The 20,321-nt window shown below is 43.6% G+C and overlaps 1 protein-coding gene across 1 annotated transcript in view; it reads right to left on the bottom strand.

Moving 5' to 3' along the window:
• Window positions 1-1,587: 1,587 nt before the first annotated feature.
• The window catches only part of LOC106587632 (transmembrane protein 266), a 121,900-nt gene continuing 103,166 nt past the window's right edge, over window positions 1,588-20,321 (bottom strand). The window contains exons 9-11 of the mRNA XM_014176200.3: window positions 7,062-7,248; window positions 3,700-3,765; window positions 1,588-3,581 (exon numbers count right to left, since the gene is read on the bottom strand). Of these exons, the coding sequence (XP_014031675.3) occupies window positions 2,797-3,581; window positions 3,700-3,765; window positions 7,062-7,248 (1,038 nt within the window). The 3' untranslated portion in view covers window positions 1,588-2,796. The remainder of the gene's footprint in view (window positions 3,582-3,699; window positions 3,766-7,061; window positions 7,249-20,321) is intronic.

Here is a 20,321-nt window from a genome sequence, read left to right as displayed (position 1 = left end):
ATATATCACGGTGGATAATGGAAAGCTACAGTATCAGGATAATACAGTGTTATATATCACGGTGGATAATGGAAAGCTACACTATCAGGATAATACAGTGTTATATATCACGGTGGATAATGGAAAGCTACAGTATCAGGATAATACAGTGTTATATTTCACGGTGGATAATGGAAAGCTACAGTATCAGGATAATACAGTGTTATATTTCACGGTGGATAATGGAAAGCTACAGTATCAGGATAATACAGTGTTATATATCACGGTGGATAATGGAAAGCTACAGTATCAGGATAATACAGTGTTATATTTCACGGTGGATAATGGAAAGCTACAGTATCAGGATAATACAGTGTTATATATCACGGTGGATAATACAGTGTTATATATCATGGTGGATAATGGAAAGCTACAGTATCAGGATAATACAGTGTTATATATCACGGTGGATAATACAGTGTTATATATCACGGTGGATAATGGAAAGCTACAGTATCAGGATAATACAGTGTTATATATCACGGTGGATAATACAGTGTTATATATCACGGTGGATAATGGAAAGCTACAGTATCAGGATAATAGTGTTATATATCATGGTGGATAATGGCACATTTAAAAAGGACAAAGAAAATCAGTGTGTTTCAAAATGTTGTGTAGTTTCTGAATGAACACTGAAGTGCTCAATTACACTATATCAAAGGATATCTAATTAAGAATGCAAATACATTTGTTACGACATACACACCAAACGTTTCTTCCGCTAACCCTAAGTAGAGGGAAAGCATTGTTGCCAAAGGAGGGTGGTGTAATTGTTCAGCTGTAAATAAAACGCTGCATCAGCTCTCATTGAAACCCATAATGACTTTTCTTCACATGATCCAGGTCCTCAAATAACATTAGACCCAACCCCCACTTTACTATCCCCATGTCTTAATGAATACTTCTGAAACACTTAGGCCTGCTTGATTGAAGCCTTGATTGTTATTAATTAACAATTAAACATATAATTTACTTGTAAACACTTGACAAGCAACAAAATGGGTAGTTTATGTCCTAAATTAATTATTTGATCGAAAGTTAATTAGGGGGTTTAATCCTCATTACCAGACATTTATAATGACAAACCTCGTTAACCAATTAAGTTTTTGTTGTGACAGGTCTCTCCAATGTTAATAGATATGAATCATTTATTTCATTTCAGAGCGATATGCAAATAAGTTGACAGTTGCTAATGCAAAAGTGTTGTAGGGTGATGTAGAGTCTGGAGCCAATGGGAAGGCTCAGTCATATCTGATAAAGAGTCCACATGTAAAACAAACTCATTCATATTAATGTAGAGGATTCTATCTCGAATTATGCAAATGAGAATACATGGTAGTACTTTTTGGTTTGGGATGTATTCTACTGTGTCATTTCATGTATTGCTTTGTAAAGTGCATCCATATATACAACATATCCCTTGGTAAATGCAACTGATGAATATTAGAGTGAATACGAAAATCTCTGCTACCAATGTACAAAATATTAGAATTTAAAATGGCATGGGTCATGTACAACTGAAAGCAATAAAATGGGACCACAATATTGTTAATGTTACAAAGGTTTATTTATTATTTGAATGGCACCACCTGCAATTTGGCAATGAATTCCCCTCATATTAAGTTTACAAAACATCTGTAAAGATTAAAGTGCACAGGATTGGCTTGCCATGTTCAGGCTGCAGATCGTTTAAAGAAAGGTTCATGCTACCAGCACTCCAATCTAAAACATCAATCCCCTATCACTGCTTATAATCAGATTCACATACTTTTCCTATACTGTACCTCTTGGGATCATTTAGGGCCATTCACTACCTATCCTCATACTTTTAATTCCGCCATCATTTCTTCAATTGCCTGTTCTTGTATCTGGCTAGAAAATGTCAGGCTTGATATGGTTGATGTTCCTCTACTTCAATACAAACCTCTTTATCTCTGTTATAGAAAGACAATAGTATAGTAAGAATTGTCTGTTTATTTGGCACAGACAGTTTGTCCAGAGAAAGCACCCTGTAGCTTGGTTGTTAGAGCAGAGAGAACTGCAGTTACAGTAGCTAATACAAATAAAAAGAAAGCAGAAACACCACCCACTCCCACCCAACTTAGAGAAATCCCATGTCAAATCTGTCTTGTAGTTAACATAGGAACACTTGAATAGGCTTGTTCTGTAAAGGCTTGAATATGGCCCATTGCTGGTTTTATTTCAAACTGTTTTGTTTCACATTTGGGGCCCCATTTAAAGTGGGATTTCCTGATGATGGTTCTTTCTAGGCTCACACGTGTCTCCTCTGTCCTCACTGGGTCATTGTTGTGCAAATGGAGCATTATTCAAAGTCACCCCAAGATTGAGGTCGAGGAGGGCTGTGTCTGTCTGTCTGTCTCTGTCTGGAGCCCCACAGAGAAGGGAAGACTAACATGAGAGCGGTAGCCTAGTCCCAGATCTGTTTGTGCTGTCTTGCTAACAGATGGTCTTTGTAACGCCAGGTTTGATCTTGGACCAGGCTCTGACTTTGTTTGAAGCATGAGGATTTGGAGAAGCCAGGTCAGTCAGTTCTGTCTTGAGCTGTATGCTCAAGACATGAACTATTGCCCTTTTCACACTGTTGTGCCGACCCGAGCCGAACAGTGCTGGCTCTGACATATTCTTTTCACATGTCCTTTCCAGCACGGTTCAAACAACTATGGTGGATGCATAACCAGGCCAGCACAATGCAGCTCGGTTCGGCTTGGCTCAGCTCAGTAGTGTGAATCAACCCTATGTATCAGGCAGACGGCCCAGTGGACCATCAACAGGGCCCAGTAGCCTATACTTCTCCTCCAAAGAGGACTCAGGAGCGCCGCCCTGCAGGTGGATGAGAGGCTTAGTCTGTAGGAGCACAGTGGCTGCGGCTCGGCCCTGTCTCTGGCCCCGGCTCTGGTACTGGTTCTCCTCCTGATTCTTCCAGTTGTAGATGTTGATTCTGTGCTCCAGCTCTGGGCTGGCCTTGGCTGAGCCGGCAGGGCTGGGAAGCTTCAGGTTAACTGGGTCCACCAGGCCTTTCTGGGCCAGACAGGAGTCCTCAGACAGTGACGAGAGCAGCTCCTGGACTACCACGCTGGGGTCCTGTGGAAGGGGAGGCTGGGCTGAGGTCAGACCCAGTCCCAGAGGGCTGCAGTAGGGCAGGGGGAAGCAGCGCTGGCCCTGGGTATTGTAGTGCTCGGTGTTAAAGTCCCTGTCCTGGGTCTGCTTCTGGGACTTGTAGTCCAGATAAGGCCCCCGGGCCTTGGTATGGGAATTGTAGTTCCTAGCCTGGGTGTGGTAGTCCCTGGCCGTGGTGCTGCTGCTGCAGTCCGTAGTAGACGAGCGCAGGGTGTGGCTGCTCAGGCTATGGGGGCGGGCCGTCAGACTGCCGCTGGACCGTGATACGCTGGTGGAGGTGTCACTCACAGCGCTGCTCATTTGCTCCACGCCCAGCAGAGGGTTGTTGTGGGCGGGGTAATGGGTCTTAGGGAGGTGGACATCGATGGCTGCCGTGGTGATGACACGAGGACCCTCCATGTCTGAAATGACACATCATCCAGTACATTAGACTGGGGAAGATACAGTAGGTATACAGCAGAGTTGCCCCATATACATTATCAGCTATACACTTTACCCAAGATCCACTAAGTCACTCACCACTACTTGGTTCACTGTAGTACTGGCTGATATAGTTGTTCATGTCGTCATGATGGACAACAGGATCTGGATAACAGATAAAAGAAGCATGATGAGGTTAAAGACCCAATCTGTATGATTTCAATGCACTGTAAACACAGTGCAAAGCAATCCCTAGATGTGGGAACAGTACATTTCACTTTTAGGTGGTGAGACATCTGACATCTTATCTATCTATCCAAGTCTACAGGTGCTTTACCGACTTAACCCTGGTTTCCAAATCACACCAAGATAGTGTTGTGAGGCTCAAGTACAGTAGTGAATGTGAGAGCAACCAGGCTTTGGTATAGAGTTCTCTTTGTGTCCTCAGCCAGACAGCTAGGGCCTCAGTGGTGAATGGTTCTGCCCTGATCTGCTCTTCAGTGTTCGCTTGATTGGGCCTGAGCTCAGTGTTTGTCCGCTGAGTGGTGCCCAAAGTACCCTGAGTGCCTGGGCCGATCCCCCAGGACCACAGCAGACTCTGACGGGTAATTTCATTTATTTTTCAGCATAAAATATTAATCCAGGGGAGGGAGGGATGGATGGAGGGTGGGGGGGGGGCACCCCTGGAGAGGAAGCATTGCACTCACTAAAACACGACCAAGACAATCACTCAGTGATTAATAACACATGAGGATGTCTCAGAGAGAAAGAATGAAAGAAAGAGAGAAATAAATAAATAGAAAGAGAGAAAAAAAGAAAGAAAGAGAGAAAGGATGGATGGATGGACAACATGAAAGGCCACCCCTCTCTCTCTCTAACAGTAAGGCTACCATCCATCTATGAAGTGGGCTGACATCATTAGGTCATTTAGTTTGGTTTAAATCAATATGCATGTGCAATACTTTGTGATGATCTGTAGGTACTGTAGCAGAGCCGTACTCACGCAGCTCTGCTACCTTAAAGGGGAAGTTCTCTTTTTTACAACCAAATCTCTATTTTTGATGTAAATGGCATGTTATAGAAGGGTCCAAACACCTTTTTTTCACATTTTTGATAAACTTACCCCGAACAGAAAATGACTTCCTCATCCTCGTTGTGTAGTATGGGGGCCCCGAAAAAACACTAATACGCAACAAAAGGAAATTTAACATTGTGGATAAAGTTTATAATGACACGATTTCACGTGTACAACATCTAAAGCCCTGCATCATTATACTGAGAGCTTTGCCATTTCTAAAAGGACTTATTTGGGTATTTTTGGGGTCCCCATACTACACAAAAAGGATGAGGAAGGGATTTGCTGTTTGGGGTAAGTTAATCAAAAACACGTGAAATTACAAAAAAGGTGTCAGGACCCTTCTATAACATTCCATTTACATCAAAAAGAGAGATTTGGTTGTAAAAATAAAACTTCTCCTTTAAGTGAGATATTCACATTGGATTTTGGTACTTTGTCCTCTTCCCCCAGCAGTACAACACATAGAGAAGTTATGTGAACTTCCAAGAAGTTGGTCGGAAAGAAATTACTGTCCTTTTCACCCATAACTCTTTGTGGTGAATTTTATATGTTCCTCAAAATCTATAGCTGCTCTCTTGAGAAGTGACAAAACCACAAATCCCTCGTGACCAGTAGACAAAATGTTTCTAACCTTTTCTACCTCCTTTTGAAACAAGCTTAGTTTTCAACAAGGAAATAGACTTCGCAGTAGAGTGCCTCAATTAGAATGAATGACACTTTGATGGCATCCCTCGGGCCAGAGGGCGGAGAGAGAGAGGGGGGAGAGAGAGACGTGAGGAGTCCTAACCCAGTCCACGGTCTGTCCTTGCAGGCCTGCCTGAAGCCTAAGTGCTCCTCCTGTCCCAATACTCCTTCCATGTTCTGGAGAAAAAAAACACGCTTGTTCCTAAGAGCCAGATTTCCCACAATCCCCTGGGGGTGGTGGTGTGGCGTCTCCTGGTGCCCTATTGTGGTTTCCAGGTGAAGAGGAACAGATGTTCACAGTGGCACTCTCTCCTCAGACCTCAGAACAAGGCCCAATGCACAGAGCACTCTGTACCTGAAACAGCCTGGCTGAGGTAGGGTGTGTGTGTGGGTGCGTGTGTGTGTGTGAGTGTGAGTGTATGTGTGTGCATGACTGCATGAGTGCCTGCGTGCGTGCGTGTGTGTGTGTGTGCGTGCGTGCTTGCGTGTGTGTGATGTGCCGTTAGGAGAACATGCTTGTTGTCCCCAGGTTTCAGCACATCCTAAAAGCTTTTCTGCCCTCTTATTGATACTGCACTGCCTGCGGTCAGAGGTGTGGTGTGTGTGTGTGTGTGTGTGTGTGTGTGTGTGTGTGTGTGTGTGTGTGTGTGTGTGTGTGTGTGTGTGTGTGTGTGTGTGTGTGTGTGTGTGTGTGTGTGTGTGTGTGTGTGTGTGTGTGTGTGTGTGTGTGTGGCGTGCCTTGCCTGCGGTCAGAGGGGTGTTGTGAGTTAACGTCAGTGTTTTAAGAGGCTAGGGCCTGGAGACTAGCTCAGGGCTACTGCTTCTAGATCCGTTTGACACTGCTCTGGCACCCCATTCACCTGATGTTACATTGGTTGGGACTTTTTGTCCCACATAATTATGTACATACTTTATGTACAAACCTCTCTCCTGGTTCTGTCAGGATGCCTTTTCAACCAAACAGACCAATGGAGAACTTTATTAAAATGAGTCACAGGCCTCCCGAGTGGCCTAAGGCAGTGCTAGCTCCTGGTTCGAGTCCAGGCTCTGTCGCAGCCGGCCGCAACTGGGAGACCCATGGGGCGGCGCACAATTGGCCCAGTGTTGTCCGGGTTAGGGGAGGGTTTGGCCGGCAGGGATGTGCTTGTCCTATCGCGCACTAGCGAGCCAGGTGTACAGTGTTTCCTCTGACACATTGGTGCGGCTTGGCTGGCTCGTGTATCGGAGGAGGCATGGTTCTCGACCTTCGCCTCTCCCAAGTCTGTACAGGAGTTGCAGTGATGAGACAAGACGGTAACAACCAATTTGATACCACGAAATTGGGGAGAAAAAGGGGTAAAATAAAAATAAAATGAGTCAAGTTCATTCTTGTTGGTCTGTGGTGAAGTAATTCATCATTAGGATTTACAGGTTTTTCTGCCTCTTCGAACAGCAGTATTCACCAGACTCATTATCATTACATGGTCCAGAATATAGCAATACCCATGAAGAATATCAAAGAGCTAGAATCTATTTTATCTCATGATCTGAGGATTATGGTATGGAGTATTACATATACCGTTATAGTTAGGGACAGAATTTGGGGAAAACTCTGGGCCCTAGTTTCCCTGAATGTGACATACACTACATGACCAAAAGGGGTGTCCACATACTTTTGTATATATAGTGTAGCTTATAGGTACAGTATAGGCGAATGTACCTGCTGGGGTCTCCCTGAGGACTCCATGTCCCTCATCGTCAGACTCCCCAGGGCCCTGGCCCTCCACCACCTGGTAGCTTGTCCTCTGTTTGCCCCACACATGGTGGATCTGCATAGCAGCCTCCTGCTCTGCAGCCAGGTCCAAGTCCTGCTGGGCCAGGTGGGCCCGGAGCTGTCTGATCTCAAACTGAGGGAGGGGGGAGACAGAGAGAGAGAGCGACAGAGAGAGAGAGAGAGTTGGTCTGGAAAAGGCACACACACATGTATTCTTCTAGCTGAAATCTTGGTGTATTGATGTAACAATATGTCAGTGTTGACTAACCTAACCTTTTAGTCCCAGACAGGCCCTTTCAGCATGATCCCAGGCATTCTGCAGGCTAAGTGGTTCTATTACTAGCTATAGGATCAATGCTTTCACTGGGGTTTCCTCTGGCCTGATGGCTCATATTGACAAACAGCCAGTCAGATTACACATGAACTGTTTGTTTCTAGCATTACACTGAGAATCCCAACATTACTGGACTGTTTTGTACAACAACATGTTTCCATTGATGTACAGTTATGGCTTCTCCCTGTATTGATCTTGGGACCTTGAGTCTTTGAAAGAAATGTTGTCCTTTAGTTCAACTGACTAGAGGAGTGCAGTCATTAATCAATCAATCAAATGTATTTATAAAGCCCTTTTTAAATCAGCAGATGTCACAAAGTGCTTATACAGAAACCCAGCTTAAAACCTAACAGCAAGCAATGCAGATGTAGAAGCACAGTGGCTAGGGAAAACTCCCTAGAAAGGCAGGAACCTAGGAAGAAACCTAGAGAGGAACCAGGCTCTGGGGGGGGGGGGGGGGGGGGGGCAGTCCTCTTCTGGCTGTGCCGGGTGGAGATTCTAAGAGTACATGGCCATTAAGGCCAGATCGTTCTTCAAGATGTTCAAACGTTCATAGGTGACCAGTGACAGTGATAATAACAACATGGAAAATATGTGTTGTTTACATCTATATGGGAAACATCTTTTCAAATATATTTTACTGTATTATGTTACGTGCTTATGAGTATTGTGGGTTCATAAAATCACAAAATCTACTTTTCTTGTGCCTGTTTATTACGGATTTGCAAATCATTGAATATTGTAAAACAATTTGAAGAACCATTGTCTCTGATGTCTGTTGAAAATGCTTTGGCAACACATTGAACTCTTCTGTGAAGTGTTACTGCCCCCCTGTGGTAGCAATTGAAATTGCAGCCTCTGGAAATCTGAAACAGTCTCAAACACAACCCTAACGCTAGCTTCATGTTTACCTCCCGGTTCAACCTTAACCCTAACCCTAGTGTCATGTCCACATCCTGCTTCAACTTTTACCCTAACCCTCAACCCTAACCCTAGTGTCATATCAACATCCTGCTTCAACTTTAACCCTAACCCTAGCCTCAACCACAACCCTAACGCTAGCTTCATGTTTACCTCCCGGTTCAACCTTAACCCTAACCCTAGTGTCATGTCCAGATCCTGCTTCAACTTTAACCCTAACCCTCAACCCTAACCCTAGTGTCATGTCCACATCCTGCTTCAACTTTAACCCTAACTCTCAACCCTAACCCTAGTGTCATGTCCACATCCTGCTTCAACTTTAACCCTAACCCTAGCCTCAACCACAACCCTAACTCTAGCTTCATGTTTACCTCCCGGTTCAACCTTAACCCTAACCCTAGTGTCATGTCCACATCCTGCTTCAACTTTAACCCTAACCCTCAACCCTAACCCTAGTGTCATGTCCACATCCTGCTTCAACTTTAACCCTAACCCTCAACCCTAACCCTAGTGTCATGTCCACATCCTGCTTCAACTTTAACCCTAACCCTAGCCTCAACCACAACCCTAACGCTAGCTTCATGTTTACCTCCCGGTTCAACCTTAACCCTAACCCTAGTGTCATGTCCACATCCTGCTTCAACTTTAACCCTAACCCTCAACCCTAACCCTAGTGTCATGTCTACATCCTGCTTCAACTTTAACCCTAACCCTCAACCCTAACCCTAGTGTCATGTCCACATCCTGCTTCAACTTTAACCCTAACCCTAGCCTCAACCACAACCCTAACTCTAGCTTCATGTTTACCTCCCGGTTCAACCTTAACCCTAACCCTAGTGTCATGTCCATATCCTGCTTCAACTTTAACCCTAACCCTAGCCTCAACCACAACCCTAACTCTAGCTTCATGTTTACCTCCCGGTTCAACCTTAACCCTAACCCTAGTGTCATGTCCACATCCTGCTTCAACTTTAACCCTAACCCTAGCCTCAACCACAACCCTAACTCTAGCTTCATGTTTACCTCCCGGTTCAACCTTAACCCTAACCCTAGTGTCATGTCCACATCCTGCTTCAACTTTAACCCTAACCCTAGCCTCAACCACAACCCTAACTCTAGCTTCATGTTTACCTCCCGGTTCAACCTTAACCCTAACCCTAGTGTCATGTCCATATCCTGCTTCAACTTTAACCCTAACCCTCAACCCTAACCCTAGTGTCATGTCCACATCCTGCTTCAACTTTAACCCTAACCCTCAACCCTAACCCTAGTGTCATGTCCACATCCTGCTTCAACTTTAACCCTAACCCTCAACCCTAACCCTAGTGTCATGTCCATATCCTGCTTCAACTTTAACCCTAACCCTCAACCCTAACCCTAGTGTCATGTCCACATCCTGCTTCAACTTTAACCCTAACCCTCAACCCTAACCCTAGTGTCATGTCCACATCCTGCTTCAACTTTAACCCTAACCCTCAACCCTAACCCTAGCGTCATGTCCACATCCTGCTTCAACTTTAACCCTAACCCTCAACCCTAACCCTAGTGTCATGTCCACATCCTGCTTCAACTTTAACCCTAACCCTCAACCCTAACCCTAGTGTCATGTCTACATCCTGCTTCAACTTTAACCCTAACCCTCAACCCTAACCCTAGCGTCATGTCCACATCCTGCTTCAACTTTAACCCTAACCCTCAACCCTAACCCTAGTGTCATGTCCACATCCTGCTTCAACTTTAACCCTAACCCTCAACCCTAACCCTAGCGTCATGTCCACATCCTGGTTCAGCTCTAACCCTAGGCTCAACAACAACCCTAACCCTAGCGTCATGTCCACATCCTGGTTCAACTCTAACCCTAGGCTCAACAACAACCCTAACCCTACCTTCAGGTCCACATCCTGGTTCAACCCTAACCCTACCTTTAGGTCCACATCCTGGTTCAACCCTAACCCTAGCGTCATGTCCACATCTTGGTTCAACTCTAACCCTAGGCTCAACAACAACCCTAACCCTAGTGTCATGTCCACATCCTGGTTCAACTCTAACCCTAGGCTCAACAACAACCCTAACCCTACCTTCAGGTCCACATCCCAGTTCAAACCTAACCCTAACCTCAACTTTAACCCCAACCATTACCATAGCATCATGTCCACATGCCAGCTCAACAACTGCCTCGCCTGGTTCACTAACTACTCCTCAGATAGAGTTCTGTGTGTCAAATCGGAGTGCCTGTTGTCCGGACCTCTGGCAGTCTCTATGCGGGTGCCACAGGGTTCAATTCATGGGCTGACTCTTTTCTCTGTAAACATCATGATGTCGCTCTTGCTGCGGGTGATTCTTTGATCCACCTCTATGCAGATGACACCATTCTGTATACATCAGGCCCTTCTTTGGACACTGTGTTAACAAACCTGCAAATGAGCTTCAACACCATACAACACTCCTTCCGTGGCCTCCAAATGCTCTTAAATATTAGTAAAATGAAATGCATGCTCTTCAACTGATCACTGCCCGCACCCACCCGCCCGAATAGAATCACTACTTTGGACGGTTCTGATATGTGGACAACTATAAATACCTAGGTGTCTGGCTAGACTGTAAACTCTCCTTCCAGACTCATATTAAGCATCTCCAATCCAAAATTAAATCTAGAATTGGCTTCCTATTTCACAACAAAGCCTCCTTCACTCATGCTGCCAAACATACCCTTGTAAAACTGACTATCCTACCGATCCTTGACTTTGGCGATGTCATTTACAAAATAGCCTCCAACACTCTACTCAGCAAATTGGATGCAGTCTATCACAGTGCCATCCGTTTTGTCACCAAAGCCCCATATACTACCCACCACTGCGACCTGTATGCTCTCGTTGGCTGGTCCTCGCTACATATTCGTCGTCAAACCCACTGGCTCCAGGTCATCTATAAGTCTTTGTTAGGTAAAGCTCCGCATTATCTCAGCTCACTGGTCACCATAGCAACACCCACCCGTAGCACGCGCTCCAACAGGTATATTTCACAGGTCATCCCCAAAGCCAACACCTCCTTTGGCCGCCTTTCCTTCCAGTTCTCTGCTGCCAATGACTGGAACGAATTGCAAGTTGGAGACTTATATCTCCCTCACTAACTTCAAGCGTCAGCTGTCAGAGCAGTTTACCATCGCTGCAGCTGTACACAGCCCATCTGTAAATAGCCCATCCAACCAATGTGGGAGCAAAACTCATGACTATGGTTATGTTTCCATTATTAGCAGCATTTAGGCTGTCCACTTTGAAGAGCTGAGACAGAATAGCCATATAAGGAATGGAACATATATGACCAGGCCCTGCTACCATTATAACCTATACAGCTGTCAGATGTGGGCGTTAACAAGCAAGAACTGAGATGGAGAAAGGTCAAGGTAAGCATAATAGGGTCCTTCCATGGAAGGGCTCGGCTTTGCTACTCTGTATTAAAGACTATATTGAATTCACAATTTCTGGTAAGAGTGTTATGTTTCTGAGGCAATATTCCACGACATATTTGGTGAGCATGCCAGGAGCTGAAGAGATCTCGGACAGTGGCGTTCTTGGCTGGTGACAGTTTCTCTGGACAATCTCGCAAACGGGTGGCCGCCCAACTATAGCAGGTAAACCATCTCTCTCAGGTCAGGGCGTGACACGCACCTTCATTCTACCAATTAAGCTTGAATATGAAAGAGCAAACTGGATAATGTAGGGCAACATTACCCGGTAAACAGGATTAATAAAATCAATTAAAGGATTCAGGGAGGCAATTATGAATTGAAACAATCACATAAAACCAGAATAAGAAGCTCAAATTACCAGCATTTTGATGTCAGCATTCCATCATCAGAAAATACATTACGATGGGGGCCAGATCTGGCTCTGCTCGCCTCGCAGACGTGCGAGGGGTTAGTAGAGCCATAGAGAATATCAGAGCATAAGAAGAAAGCTCCCTGTTTTAGATGTGGGACTATCGGGTATGGGAAGAATGAGTGTAAGGTGACACTGGAACCTAGTGCATTAGCAGGAAATGCAGCTATACAAGAGTTTGCATCTTTTTCAAAAGAGCAACAACCAATCGTTTTGAGGTTAGTAAGAATGGAACTTTCACCTAGCGGTGTATAGTCTCTGATCGATCAATGAGTGGTTCATAGAGATGACAGTTTATATGTGATGGAAGACATTAGATCAAGTTTTACCTAACTTTTATTAGAGTACCGATGGGATTTACAAATAGTCCCACTTGGTATCATTTTGCATTGAAACAATAATTTCCGTGGTGATAAAATATGATGATTTGTTATTAGCGTCGAAAGACGGAAAATAAACTTATATGAGAGATCACCACCTTAGTAAATTAGTTGGAGGAACAGGCAAAGCAAAATGTAACATATTTGACGTTTTCAATTTCTGAGGGCAAGATACAGAGAACCTGGGATCGTGTGGCTCAGTTGGTAGAGCATGGTGTTTGCAACGCCAGGGTTGTGGGTTCGATTCCCACGGGGGACCAGTGCGGGGGAAAAAAGTATGAAATGTATGCATTCACTACTGTAAGTCGCTTTGGATAAGCGCGTCTGCTAAATGATGTAAATGTGAAATGGGTAGAAACTATGCGTTCTGTGGCATGGCTAAACTCTCCTCACATGCTCAGGAAAACTTAAGGGGTTTTCAATTTTGTTAGACATTTTATACCGTCATTCTCTGAAACTGCTAAGACACTTATAGAATGGAATCAAGAGTGTGAGGAAATGTTTGTCGAGTTAAAAAAGTAATTTGGTTAAGCGCCAGCATTGGGATTGCCAAATTTAAAATGAACTTTTAAAATGTTTTAGTTAGTTTATGAACATTGTGGTGGATTGAAACAAACATTTAGTGATTGGATTAAGGACAGCGGACTTACGATGATCGTGTTCGTTATATAAGTAATACTATTGGCTTGCTGATTAAAAGCTAACATTGTGAATGTTAACGAAATGTACACTTTCTTTTCCAGAAGGGGTTTCATTTTCTCTTGTCGAAATGTCCTTGGAGACTGCAACACTGGGGAAAGCAGTTAGTGATAGTCGGCCATTTTAAAAAGTAAAAGTATCTGAATTAGGCTATAAATGGAGTTCCGGATAAGTGAGGCCGGTTCCTGTGTGTCCTTGACCTATGGTTTACCAGCAAGTACACACCAATTACCGGGAATGAATATGTATTAGTGGATTTGTTTTGGAAGGGGTCTTTTCAATTCAGTTTCAAATTGGGTATGCAGAAGGATGGAAATGTTTTTGAAAATGTATTTAAGTTGTTTCTGAAGGACAGGGAAAGAGAAGGGAGTGGAAACATTTTAATGGTGTCAAATGCCCTGAATCCTAAACATTTCCCGTGAAGACTGATCAACTTCACTAGAAATGATCGGAACAGGTGGGATTTAAATATAAAATGACTAAGAAACACCAGTCTCTATTCAAAGTGTACAATTACTTTGAAATTCTATAATTTCCTTCGGAAAATTATGAAGAGTTGTAATCTTAAATTGACTAGTTACTCAAATATGTTTCTTTTTTGATTGAAAATGTTATTGAATCGTGTTTATAGGGAAATGATCAGTTCCCTGGGGTTATGATCTTTGAGTAAATATACAAATGTGCTTTGTTCAGTCTGCATATAGAAGGGAATTATATGTTAACAAGGGATGACAGTATGGCTCAGTTGGTAGAGCATGGTGTTTGCAAAGCCAGGGTTGTGGGTTCGATTCCCACGGGGGAACAAAATGGGGGGAAAAATTATTTAAAAAATGTATGCACTCACTACTGTAAGTCGCTCTGGATAAGAGTGTCTGCTAAATGACTAAAATGTAAATGTTACTCCAAATGGATTATGATGTAAGTATAGATGATTTCATTTTGTGTTTTTGTTTCATTACAAAATTTGCAACATTGGGATATTGGAGTGTGGGTTTCTGCGAGGGGTTATGTTGATTACATGATCTGTAACTCGTCTGAGAGATCGCCAGTAGAATAAGGGAGTTATCATGGAAGGTGACGTCAGAATGCTTTAATGCATGGGAGAGATATTTTTACCACAACAAGTGTGTGTGAAGCTCAAACCCTCCCTAACCGGCTGAAGAGTGAGGGACAACTGTGTCTGATGACCTGTGAACTATATCTGAAATAGACATGCTGGAATGATATGTGCTGGAGAAAGGAAGACTAAAGGGGAACGGGTTACTGACCTTTCATTACTAGGCCACTCATGACAGAAAAACAGGGACAAAGGGGGGCTGTAATGAGAATAGATATTACTGATACTAAAAGTTTTTTTAGTATAAATGTAAATTATTTAAAGGGATGAAGTGTGTTGAATTGAGAAGGTCGAATTTGAGTTAAAGTAAGCACTAAGGACTGTTATTCTGAATTTGGGTTGGACAATTTATAAAACGTTTTAGTTCTGATTTGGATATAGAACTGTTTAAATTTACTAGGCCTAGGGAAGCTCTGGAAACCAATCCTGAGACAGGGAGGTTGTCAGAACTTACAGAATGATAGATTAAAGGTTTTTGTTTATTTTGTTTTATTATGTCATTAGAATTTTAATGTTAAATTGTATTGATATAATTAATTGCATAAAAGGTATATAGTCTGTGTTTTGCGATAACACCCAAGGATGGAGAAGAAAGAGACCAACATAACATGGGCATAGAACGTAACGGATGGACGTTTTCCCCAGGTTTAGTTACATTATGACTAGTGGTCATAGAACGTAACGGATGGACGTTTTCCCCAGGTTTAGTTACATTATGAGTAGTGGTCATAGAACGTAACGGATGGACGTTTTCCCCAGGTTTAGTTACATTATGAGTAGTAGTCATAGAACGTAACGGATGGACGTTTTCCCCAGGTTTAGTTACATTATGAGTAGTGGTCATAGAATGTAACGGATGGACGTTTTCCCCAGGTTTAGTTACATTATGACTAGTGGTCATAGAACGTAACGGATGGACGTTTTCCCCAGGTTTAGTTACATTATGACTAGTGGTCATAGAACGTAACGGATGGACGTTTTCCCCAGGTTTAGTTACATTATGACTAGTGGTCATAGAACGTAACGGATGGACGTTTTCCCCAGGTTTAGTTACATTATGACTAGTGGTCATAGAACGTAACGGATGGACGTTTTCCCCAGGTTTAGTTACATTATGACTAGTGGTCATAGAACGTAACGGATGGACGTTTTCCCCAGGTTTAGTTACATTACGAGTAGTGGTCATAGAACGTAACGGATGGACGTTTTCCCCAGGTTTAGTTACATTACGAGTAGTGGTCATAGAACGTAACGGATGGACGTTTTCCCCAGGTTTAGTTACATTACGAGTAGTGGTCATAGAACGTAACGGATGGACGTTTTCCCCAGGTTTAGTTACATTACGAGTAGTGGTCATAGAACGTAACGGATGGACGTTTTCCCCAGGTTTAGTTACATTACGAGTAGTGGTCATAGAACGTAACGGATGGACGTTTTCCCCAGGTTTAGTTACATTACGAGTAGTGGTCATAGAACGTAACGGATGGACGTTTTCCCCAGGTTTAGTTACATTACGAGTAGTGGTCATAGAACGTAACGGATGGACGTTTTCCCCAGGTTTAGTTACATTACGAGTAGTGGTCATAGAACGTAACGGATGGACGTTTTCCCCAGGTTTAGTTACATTACGAGTAGTGGTCATAGAACGTAACGGATGGACGTTTTCCCCAGGTTTAGTTACATTACGAGTAGTGGTCATAGAACGTAACGGATGGACGTTTTCCCCAGGTTTAGTTACATTACGAGTAGTGGTCATAGAACGTAACGGATGGACGTTTTCCCCAGGTTTAGTTACATTACGAGTAGTGGTCATAGAACGTAACGGATGGACGTTTTCCCCAGGTTTAGTTACATTACGAGTAGTGGTCATAGAATGTAACGGATGGACGTTTTCCCCAGGTTTAGTTACATTACGAGTAGTGGTCATAGAACGTAACGGATGGACGTTTTCCCCAGGTTTAGTTACATTACGAGTAGTGGTCATAGAACGTAACGGATGGACGTTTTCCCCAGGTTTAGTTACATTACGAGTAGTGGTCATAGAACGTAACGGATGGACGTTTTCCCCAGGTTTAGTTACATTATGACTAGTGGGCATAGAATGTAACGGATGGACGTTTTCCCCAGGTTTAGTTACATTATGAGTAGTGGTCATTTATTACAAATATGCAGTTATTATAATTTATTTTTCTCTTTTCTTGTCTGGTCAATTTATTTTTGTTTTAACCTGTTGGGGCTAGGGGGCAGTATTTGCACGGCCGGATAAAAAACGTACCCGATTTAAACTGGTTACTACTCTTGCCCAGAAACGAGAATATGCATATAATTAGTAGATTTGGATAGAAAACACTCTAAAGTTTCTAAAACTGTTTGAATGGTGTCTGTGAGTATAACAGAACTCATATGGCAGGCCAAAACCTGAGAAGATTCCATACAGGAAGTGCCCTGTCTGACAATTTGTTCTCCTTCTGTGGCATCTCTATCGAAAATACAGCATCTCTGCTGTAACGTGACATTTTCTAAGGCTTCCATTGGCTCTCAGAAAGCGCCAGAAAGTGGAATGACTTCTCTCCAGTCTCTGGGCGAAAAACAGCAGGAGATTTTGTGAGTGGTCAGGCTGAGAACAGTGACACTGGAGATGCGCATTCATGTGAATTCTCCATGTTTTTCTTTCTCTCTTTGAATGAATACAACATCGCCCGGTTGGAATATTATCGCTATTTAACGAGAATATTTGCATAAAAATTGATTTTAAACAACGTTTGACATGCTTCGAAGTACGGTAATGGAATATTTTGAATTTTTTTGTCACGAAATGCGCTCGCATTTGACCTGAACGCGCGAACAAAACGGAGCTATTTGAATATAACTATGGATTATTTGGAACCAAAACAACATTTGTTGTTGAAGTAGAAGTCCTGGAAGTGCATTCTGACGAAGAACAGCAAAGGTAATACAATTTTTCTTATAGTAAATCTGAGTTTGGTGAGGGCCAAACTTGGTGGGTGTCAAATTAGCTAGCCGTGATGGCCGGGCTATGTACTCAGAATATTGCAAAATGTGCTTTCGCCGAAAAGCTACTTTAAAATCTGACACCGCGATTGCATAAAGGAGTTCTGTATCTATAATTCTTAAAATAATTGTTATGTATTTTGTGAACGTTAATCGTGAGTAATTTAGTAAATTCACCGGAAGTTTGCGGTGGGTATGCTAGTTCTGAACATCACATGCTTATGTAAAAAGCTGGTTTTTGATATAAATATGAACTTGATTGAACAAAACATGCATGCATTGTATAACATAATGTCCTAGGAGTGTCATCTGATGAAGATCATCAAAGGTTAGTGCTGCATTTAGCTGTGGTTTTGGTTTTTGTGACATATATGCTTGCTTTGAAAATGGCTGTGTGATTATTTTTGGCAGGGTACTCTCCTGACATAATCTAATGTTTTGCTTTCGCTGTAAAGCCTTTTTGAAATCGGACAATGTGGTTAGATTAACGAGAGTGTTGTCTTTAAAATGGTGTAAAATAGTCATATGTTTGAGAAATTGAAGTTATAGCATTTTTGAGGTATTTGTATTTCACGCCACACGATTCCACTGGCTGTTGACTAGGTGGGATGTTATTTAAATATTAGGAAGTAGTGATCTTGACATAAGAAGAAAGTCTGTTGTCAGGAAATAACCCATGTGTTAGTGTGTATGTCCTCAGGAGAAAAGCAGCTCATAAGAAGCCAGAAATAACCAAGGGCACGGGCTGAATTCTGGAGATTGAGTGTACATCAAGATACACCAGGCTGGGGGTATACTTCTTACAGCACCTGCAGTGGTAAAGATCGTCATGTTTCTCTTCGGTGGGTGCATAATTCTCACAAGAAGTAAGGTCCAGCTGAATAATGGGTGAGCTGGAAAACACCATGACAGAAGACGCGGAGAGAGAGAGAGAGAGAGAGAGAGAGAGAGAGAGAGAGAGAGAGAGAGAGAGAGAGAGAGACTGACTGACTGACTAGATTCCACTGTAGACATACAGATGGGTTGGGTTTGGGAGCTACTTGTTTTATTGGTTAATGCATCATGTGAAAGAGGATAGATGTTAGGGTAATTGTACTCTAAACAACATGTTGAAGGCATTGATGTAAAAGCATATACAGTAGATATAATGTTGATACAGAAGATATAATGTTGATTAGGGATGTGCACATGCCTATCAGTTGAAATGGAGGAGATGGGAAACAAAGTGAAAATGACATGATTTGGGAACACCTCTCAGAACCTGGGGCCGAAAGGGGAAGACTGGGTGGAAGCATGAGGAAGCTTTTTAGGGCTTTTAGTCCAGCAGAAAAGTATCCTGGAGGCATAGAGTCAGGTGAAGAGAGAATGGGAATTGGCATGGTCTCAGATTTCGGGTTTCATGAATATATTTATGCATAACATATCACATTGTCAATACTGTTATGTTTTGTTTTTTGCTTTCCAAGTCTTATGCTTAGGAACCAGAAGGAGAGGGGGTCGCCAGCTTCAGCTGGAATGTTAGTTGTTGTGTGATGAGTGATGGAAATAAGAGGGTGTATGATGTGACCTTAAAACAGAGGCCATAAGTCTCTAAGTTTGAATGCCTCACAGAAAGAAGGCAGAAACCTGAACCAGGACCAGAGGTTCCACGTCTGGTGATCCAAGGTGACCAGGTCCGAGTGTTCCGGAAAAATGGAATGAGCCAAGGAGGGAGGGTCCCTACAAGGTGGCTCGAACAACGTTAACTGCTGTCCAGGTGAAAGGAAGCAACACGTGGTACCATCTAAACCACTCTACCAAAGTCCCGTCGGAAAGGAGGAGACAACCACCAGGCCATGAAGACGCAGAGGATGCTGATACATCAGGTGGGTGTCCAAAGGGAACGGGAGCAGAGGATGCTGATACACCAGGTGGGTGTCCAAAGGGAACGGGAGCAGAGGATGCTGATACACCAGGTGGGTGTCCAAAGGGAACGGGAGCAGAGGATGCTGATACACCAGGTGGGTGTCCAAAGGGAACGGGAGCAGAGGATGCTGATACATCAGGTGGGTGTCCAAAGGGAACGGGAGCAGAGGATGCTGATACATCAGGTGGGTGTCCAAAGGGAACGGGAACAGAGGATGCTGATACACCAGGTGGGTGTCCAAAGGGAACGGGAACAGAGGATGCTGATACATCAGGTGGGTGTCCAAAGGGAACGGGAGCAGAGGATGCTGATACACCAGGTGGGTGTCCAAAGGGAACGTGAGCAGAGGATGCTGATACACCAGGTGGGTGTCCAAAGGGAACGGGAGCAGAGGATGCTGATACACCAGGTGGGTGTCCAAAGGGAACGGGAGCAGAGGAGATCGATGCACCAGGCAGGGGCCAGGCGGGGGCCAGGCAGGGGCCAGGCAGGGTCCAGGCAGGGGCCAGGAAGAAGCTGAAGATGAGGTTGATCAAGGAGCAACTTCCAACAGCCAACAGACACTCTCTCCTGAATATCCAGAGAGTCCAAGGATGGGGAGGAGCGACATGCCTGTTGCTCCTGATGACATACCTACGCTGGCAGATACCCCTGACAGAGGTGCTGTCCAAGGGGACGAAGAAACAACGACAGGAGAATGGAATGGACACTTTCTTATCATTAACTTATCTGTTCTCACATGGTCTTTCTAACAGACAGTGAACCAAGACAGATGAAGAACGGTAGAATGGTCTAGACAGCACCAGCGACAAACCTAGAAGAAATTGTAAAATCACCTCCCACTAGAGAATAGTACACCAACTAAGACAATAGCAAAACCACAAGAAAGTGGGTTGATGCAGAAAGTCTGGACATCTGTTACCAACTGGTGTAGCTACAATGAAGAAACTACCCCAGGA

The sequence above is a fragment of the Salmo salar genome, chromosome 26, assembly GCF_965601325.2.
Source record: "Salmo salar chromosome 26, fSalSal1, whole genome shotgun sequence".
Taxonomy (NCBI): domain Eukaryota; kingdom Metazoa; phylum Chordata; class Actinopteri; order Salmoniformes; family Salmonidae; genus Salmo; species Salmo salar.
Note: the sequence above shows the minus strand (reverse complement) of the source record. Positions and strands in the feature narration are given on the sequence as shown.